This window comes from Cynocephalus volans, chromosome Y (assembly GCF_027409185.1).
Source record: "Cynocephalus volans isolate mCynVol1 chromosome Y, mCynVol1.pri, whole genome shotgun sequence".
Taxonomy (NCBI): Eukaryota; Metazoa; Chordata; class Mammalia; order Dermoptera; family Cynocephalidae; genus Cynocephalus; species Cynocephalus volans.
The window spans coordinates 8,842,820-8,851,005 of record NC_084479.1 but is presented as its reverse complement, the minus strand read 5'-3'; the positions used below and the strand labels follow the sequence as shown (position 1 = coordinate 8,851,005).

Sequence of the window (8,186 nt, the reverse complement as noted above, 5' to 3'; positions counted from 1 at the left end):
TCTTCCTTGTATCTTGTAACAGTTTTTGATGTAGAGTCTATTTTGTCTGAGATGCTAGTATAGACAGTCACGCCTGCTTTCTTTTGCCTAGCATTGGCATCCAATACCTTTTTCCATCAGTTTACTTTCAGCTTATGTGTATCCTTGACCTAAAGTAGGTCTATTATAGATAGCATATAGTTGGATCTTCGTTTGTTTGTTTGTTTGTTTTTAATACAATCCACCAGTCTGTGTCCTTTGGTGGGGGAATTCAATGCTTAACATTTAAAGTAATTAGTGATAGGAAAGGATTTATGATTCCTATTTTGTTCACTGTTTTTTTGTAGGACTTGTAGGGTTTTTTCCTACATTCCTTTTTACTGCCTTCCTTTGTGTTTTTGTTTTCTTTGTCTGTTTTGCAGTGATACACACTGAACCCCAATACTTTTGTGCGTATTCTACAGATATTTTCTTTGTGCTAATTAGACAATTATAAAAGACCTCTTCAAATTATAGCATTCTACTTTTAAACTGATAACTTCTATCAAACACAAAAACTCTACTCTTTTACAGCTCTATCCACTTTCTGTTATTGATGTCACAAATTACATTCATAAACTATATACTCTTTGACAAAGGTTTATCATTTTTAATGTTCTTGTTATTTGAATTCTATGCACCCAGTTTACAATAATGCAGGTTACTAAACTTGCTTGTGTGTTATTCTTTACCAGAGAAGTTGTTTCTTCATGGTTCTACATACCTTTCTTTTGATTCAACTTAAGAACTCCCTTTAGCATTTCCTGTCCCACAGTAACGGCAATGACTACCTTAGGTCTCATTTATTTGAAACAGGCTTACTTTCTACTATGTTTTTGAAAGACAGTGTTTTACTATACGGTTTTCTTGGTTCACAGTTTTGTTGTTGTTTTGCAGCACTTTGACTAGCTCATCTTATTCTCATCTGGCTAGTAAGGTTCTGCTGAGAGGTCCGCTAATGATCTTGTGGGAGTTAACCTTGAATGTGAGAGATTACTTTTTCTTGCTGCTTCCAAGATTCTCTGTTTGACTTTCAACAATTTGATCATAATGTATGTTGATGTGGGTCTTTTGGGGTTTTCCAACTTGGAGTTCACTGAGCTTCTTGAATTTGTACACCCATTTCTTTCCTCAGATTTAGAATGTTCTAGCCATTATTTCACTCAACAAATTATTTGCTCCTTCCTCTCATTTTTTGCCCTCTCAAATTTGCATATGCAGGCAAGATATGCATCTGTAATGCATATCTCCGTCTGCTTGATAGTGCCCCTCCAATCTCTGGTCACTCTGCAATTTTCTTTATTCTTTGCTTTTGCTGTTCTCACTCAATGATTCCAAATGACCTGCCTCAAGTTTACTAAATCTTTCTTCTGCTTGATCAAATCTTTTGTTAAACCTCCCTAATGAGTTTTTTCAGCTCCAGCATCTATTTGGTTCTTTTTCATACTTTTTTAGTGGATATCCTTATTTTGTTCACATGTCAATTTTATGATTTTGTTCCTGATTGTCTGCATTCTCTTTCAGCTCACTGAACATTTTTTAAGACAGCTGTTTTAAATTCTTTGTGTAATTCAGAATCTGGGTTTCTTTAGGTTAAGATTAATGTTTTTCCCTTTCATTGGGCCATATTTTCCTGTTTCTTTGCATGCCTCATAACTTTTTGATGAACTTTTTGGCGGCTAGCCAGTACAGGGATATGAACCCATGACCTTGTTATAAGGCTGCGCTCTAACCAACTGCGCTAACAAGCAATCGGTCAGGCTAGAAGCCCTAGGACCTCTCAAACCTTTTCTGTTCTTTTACTCCCCCCGGTGTCTGCCTGAGAAACTGCAGCTTTAACATGCCATGTTGCAAGCCCCTGTTTCCAGCAGCTTCCAAACCATGCACCCATTCTGCCAGCACTCCCACTCAGGCAAGACTCAAACCAGTACCTCAGACAGCACCCAGACTAACCTGAAGGTTGTATGCACAGACTACTCTCTTTCCCATTCTGAGAAAGAAGCCTTGGCATGGGAGGTTTCCTCTTTGCACCATACTACACCATGGGAGGGTGGGGGGCAACAACAGTATGCAAATGGATGTAAAATTTCCTACCCCTTTTGCTGAATTACTTCTTATTTTACATTGACCTGGGTGCAGCAGATTCTCAGCTGGTCTTTACAGTTCTCACAAAGGTATTTTTGTCCACATATAAACTCATCCTATGGCAATATGAAGGCCTGCGGCATCCTAGTCCACCACCTTGTTGACATTCCTTGTTAGTACATAACACCGAGGGAGCGAACGTTCTTGCACTCAATCACCAGCTATGCTTATTTTAGAAGAAACAGTTGAATAATATCTAGGAAATAACTAAGTAAGCAGGAAAGAATAAATAGAAGTGAGAGATAGTGACCCATTCTTTGACAGATTTAATGTCACCCCTGAAGTGTCATTCAGTTATAGATTAGGAAACAAGCCGAACAAATACTAGAAATAGGACAGCTGCTTCATAATCTGCTCTAAATTACACACCACTCATGAATATTCCTTTCTTCTGATAGAATAGGCTTCTTCCATTTTAAAAATAAAATGTAAACTATAATCATACCTAAAATAATTATAAACAAAAAAAGAAATGAAACCAGATTTTTAAAAATTTAAAACATTATATAAAGTTATAGAGTTCAAGACTAATAAAATTAAGTGCTATCAACATGTCTTAAGAGTTGAGGATTAGTCTTTCAACACAAACTTGGGAGATAAAATGTAATTCTCTATAGTAACATAGGCTTAAACTTAAAAAAAAGAAAGAAAGAAAGAAAGAAAGAAACTTGGTTAAACAACTTAACTTCTTTCCCTTCTAGAAAACTCAGTGATAGTACAGCCATCTTTAAGAAAAATATCAATCAAAAGAATATTTAAAACAATTCTAACAGTATCATAAGAGTACTATAATAATAAAGAAAACATCTCAAATAACATGAGCCTAAATGATAAGAATTATTGTCATTGACTAACGCAGGAAGTAAATGAAAAAGCAAATTCATGAACTGAAAGTTTTTCCTTTATGGCTATATTGACAATAAACAGGTACAAGGGATCAAGACTTTTTTCAGATGCTGAATATTAATACTTAGCAAGATTTGGCAGATAAACAATGGACACAACAGATATTTTTACCCTCTTTTTCTCTCTTCATAGGGAAATTTCACTGATATGTTCTTCAGAATTTAGAATTTAAATACTTCTTGCAGTAAGAATAATCATACAATTAGATTAAAACTCAGTAGGTAGCAGGTATCTAGGAAACCTAGGTCTTCATTTTTTTATAAAAGAGCATCGGATCTAATTTTTTGGACTTCAGTGTGATTTGACATGAGTATCAGTCAAACAGAAGGTGCTATTACAGTTATGTGCTGTTAGACATTTTATTTTGTTTTCACTGTTGATTATACATATTCATGGGGTACAGAGTTGACTATCGGTGTTATGTACACTATGCGATGATCATATCAATATTAGCAGCATATTTGTCATTACATATCGTAATTACTCATCAGTTATACATTTTAATGAGAACAGAGAGTATTTTTGCATAACATAATGACTCCAGGTACTTATTTTCATCTTTTTTTTTTCAGCACTGAACAATCATCATTCTTAGAAATCGAAAACTTAAAAATATTAAAACATTTTATAAAAATCTGGAGTTTTTTAAATGTACATACACGTTAATTTGTCAAATGGCTCTCAAAGGCAGTACAAAGATATACTAAATACACACAAAATGACAAGGAAGACCAAATTAACCTGGGTAAATTTGTAGGATTTTTTTTCCCCTTTAACTCAATCTGCTCATTATTGTTTATTTTATTTCATTTTTTGGTGGGTGGCAAGTAAGGGGTCCTAAACTTGTGACTCTGGTGTTTCCAGCACCACACTCTCCCAAGCAAGCCAATCGGACAGCGCTAAGTCTCTTTAAAACACATGGGCTGGCTAGTTAGCTCAGCTGGCTAGAGTGCGTCCTTACAACAGCAGTGTCAAGGGTTCAGATGCCCATACCAGGCAGCCCCTGCCCCCTGCCACCAAAAAAAGAATATCAGTCTCTTTAAAACAGAATGGATTGTTGAGGTAAAAATAATAACAATATATTTGGGTATATAACATGAGGAAAAGGAAAATGCATGACAACAATGGTACAAAGGCTAGGAGGGGAGAAAAGCAAATATGGTAATCTCCTTATACTATACATGGAGAAGTGTAATATCTCTTGAAGGCAGATTGTGATAAGTTTTAGATGCATATTATAATCTTCAAAGCAAGAGCTAATATGCCAACAAAGGAGATAAAATGAAATAAAACCATACTTGAGTAATTAAGAAAAGAAGGCAGGAAAATGGAATCAACAGATGGAGCACATAGAAAACTATATTAATGAGCACATTAACTGTAAATAGTTTACATGCTCTAATTAAAAGGGAGAGCATGTCATTTTTGAGTAAAAATAGCAAGACTCGACTACATGCTGCCTTTTAGAAACACACGTTAAATATAAAGAAACAGGTTAATAATAAAACATTGGAAAAAGGATATGCCCTACTAACTCTAGTCATCAAAGCCCAGGAGTGGCTACATTAATATATTGATATTAGACAAAGTAGATTCCAGAGCCAAAAAACTGGAGATAAAAGAAAATCACTTTCTGATGATAAGAGATCAAACTGATTTCCTCAAGTGGTTCCAGTAAGAAGTACAAACTCTGAAAACAGATATTCTGAGTTAGAATCCTGACTCTGTCACTTTCTTGGGTTACTTAGCTGAACCCCACAAAGCTACAATTTCCACATCTGTAAAATAATTAGATTATTTACTTCTTCCACACATATTAAACCCTTATCACAGCCAAGGTCTTTCAAGATACCTCCTTTCTTTCAACCATGAACATCTAAAAAATCTTAGTGTAAACTGGGCAGTTATTTTTCAAAGACAGGGAACTTTCTATCAAGTACTAAGATTACTTCAAAAATATTAGTCCTGTTTTATAATAATACCATTATGTTGTTGCACACGAAAATTATTTTATTCCTAAAGAATCTTTTTATGTAAATCTTTGGCTTTGGCAATAAAAGCAATTTTCCCCTTAGACACACATACAGATTTATTTTATAAAATTAACCATTTTAAAGTGTACAGTTAAGTATCATTTAGTATACTCACAGTATTGTACAATCATCTACTTCTTAAACATTGTCAATATAAAGTCCCATCACTATTAAACACTTCCTACTCTCCTTCCCGTAGCCCCTGGCACCAGTAACCTGCTTTCTATTTCTACAGCTATGCCTTCTTTAGATACAGGTTCTGCGATGATTTCAGATCCAAAACTGACAACGTTTTAATCATTTGTTTGCTTTCACTCATTTATTTTTCCATTGTCCAATTACCAGGCTCTATGCTCATGGCCCTACTGTAGTAAGAGTGTGTATGTAAGAGAGAAAGTCACTTTTATTTCAGAAAGTAAAGACATTTACCTACTTAGTTACTTCTTTACTGAAAAGATTTGGTGGGATTGAGATTTTGCTGATCATACTGTGTAAGTAATCTGTCTGTATTTTATTTTAGCTGGATAAATTTCACAGAGTGGGAAGGAAGCACTCTTGGCTGAATGTTACACATCAGTTTCTAGGAGACAAAAGTCATCTTGCGATGTCACAGCTACTCACCTTGAGAACCACTGTGATGTCCAGATGAGTTTATCTTCTCAGGCCTGCCAAAGCAGCATTTGAAGCTGCTTCAAAACCATGCAGATGAGAAGAGCAGCTGAAGAAAAATTTATTTGAGATGGCACACGTTTCTTCAGAAATTCAAGATGTTTCTCTGAAAGACGGATCAGCTGGTTCAGAAAACTCCACTTCAACTCCATTGTGGGATCAAACATTCATTGGGGACTCAGACTTATGGTCTATGGTTGAAGAAAATGCTTTTCAGGTTTTGTCTGAAGGATCCTTGATAAAGAGACCACGTTACACATTTTGTGCCTCTGAACCAGATGAAGACAATGATTTTCTTTCTCTGACCTTTCCCAGAAAACTTTGGAAAATAGTGGAAAGCGACCAATTTAAGTCTATTTGGTGGGATGATAATGGAACTTCTGTAGTGATTAATGAAGAACTCTTTAGGAAAGAAGTTTTGGAAAGAAAGGCCCCTTTTAGAATATTTGAAACTGACAGTATGAAAAGTTTAGTTCGACAGCTTAATCTCTATGGATTTACCAAAATGCAACAGAATTTTCAAAGATCTGCTTCTCTAGCTGATTTTCTGGAAGAAGAAAAAGAAAGCTCTGTTTTAAGCAAGGTATTCAAAAATTTCAGTCACTACTTATGTAGGGAATATGCATGATTTTATTTTGTACATCAGTAAATATGTTAATACCATATTTTGAGTTATGTGAAATATTAAGAATAAAATTTTCAGAAAAACTTGAGCACACCCCGAGCACTAAATACTCATGATTAAAAGAAATTTTGCTAGCAACTTTGAATGTCCTCAGTAAACTCTAAAGGAAGGTGTTAAATCCCATCAAAGAAGCAATTCATAGATATTCACAGATACTGTGACAACACATTTTCACTTGAGGACTGAATTTAAATGTTTGTTTCCCAGTAAGAACAATGTTTTAAATAATCACAAATGTACACGTTTATTTGATGATGTTAATTTCATCTGATAAAACTGAAATCTGGGATTTTCTAGGTAGATCTGTTATTACTTCTTTCCTTTTGGTTTAAAATGTCACTGAATAACTTTCTCCTTTGGTTTTAGTTACAGTGCTATCATAATCCAAACTTTAAGAGAGGCTGTCCCCAACTTTTAGTCAGAATGAAAAGAAGAATCAGGGTTAAAAATGCTTCTGTATCTGCTCCATTAGTTCAAGATTTCAACAAGAAGGACTTTAGAGCAGAGGGTAATGTGGAAAATAATATTACTGGTTTAGTTGCCAAAACTAGTGGAGAAAGTTTACTTTCAAACTCTACAAATTTAAATGTGCCTCTAACAAGGAAGCCTTCTACCAGCCAGAGAGTTGCTGATACAACCGACTCTATCAACTCAATCGCAAGTAATTTTTCTCCTCCATCAACTATCGTTAGATCATCAGAACGCACTGTTACCAATCAACATGCTAGTTTAAATCAGTTGACCACTTTTCACATGTCCTCTCAAAGCAGCTACACTGAAGCAAATGGCCACATTGTGAATTACATTACAAGTACAACTTCTGCTTCTCCGTTCCACATCATATCTCCCTTACAGAATAGTTATTTTCAACTGATGGTGGAACCTTCCACTTTTCCAACCAGATGTCCTGATGTGTCAGCCACTGAGGCTCCTTTTTCTAATCTGCTACCAGCATGCAACCCATGGATCCCAAGGCCTATGACAGCTGATACATCTAATGCCTGTCTTTCAAGGTCAGCTCATCAACCATCTTCATCACATGAAAATCATCTTACCTAGAACTGACTTCCACCAAAGGAGTACCAAACTAGGAAACAGAGACTAAAATTTTTGTTGACAAATGCCGAAAAAAAATACCTGCAATTCTGTTATTTGAACAATAAAATAAAAATGTGTTCACCTTTATGGTTTCTTTTTCTTTTTTTTTTTTTTTTTTTTTTTAAATAGTTAAGAGTATCATGGTGTTTTATTTCAAAGTCAGGCTATACTACAATTATTTTATTAATATATAAACTTTTTGACCATTAGAGAGGAAAGTTGACATGACAATGTGTGACTAAATTATACCTAATTTATTACTTTAAAAATAAGAAATAACAGGAGGTAGAAAAAGGATAAGGATAAGGAAAGAAGAAAAAGAGTAGAAAAAGGAAGAGGAGGAGGACAAATAGGAAGAGGTATTAGCAAGGGCTCTTTTTGCTGTCATCAAAGCGTTCCAGGTAGTTTGTGCCTTCAATTACCACCCTCCCAAGTCCACCTTTCATGTTTTCTAATGAACACTTTTATCATGTTGTTTTCTTCATCCAAAAACAGACTTCATTCTTCACACTAGCATTTAACACCTTGTAGATTATGAGCCCAGACCCTCTGCATGTCTGAGCAGTTCCCTTCAAAATCTGGCATATATTTACCTTTGCAACTGCATGTCTTCCTGCTCCTCCACTACTCCC

General features: G+C 35.1%; 1 protein-coding gene across 1 annotated transcript; it reads left to right on the top strand.

Moving 5' to 3' along the window:
- Positions 1-5,977: 5,977 nt before the first annotated feature.
- On the top strand, positions 5,978-7,515 carry LOC134368980 (heat shock transcription factor, Y-linked-like). Its single transcript, XM_063085210.1, has 3 exons — positions 5,978-5,988; positions 6,087-6,354; positions 6,823-7,515. Exons 1-3 carry the CDS (start codon positions 5,978-5,980, stop codon positions 7,513-7,515), a joined length of 972 nt encoding a protein of 323 aa, XP_062941280.1.
- The last annotated feature ends 671 nt before the right edge of the window (positions 7,516-8,186 follow it).

Coding starts and splice junctions, on each gene's coding strand:
- LOC134368980 (XM_063085210.1), top strand. Junction 6,355..6,822: donor AAAGCTCTGTTTTAAGCAAG/GTATTCAAAAAT, acceptor CTTTGGTTTTAG/TTACAGTGCTATCATAATCC.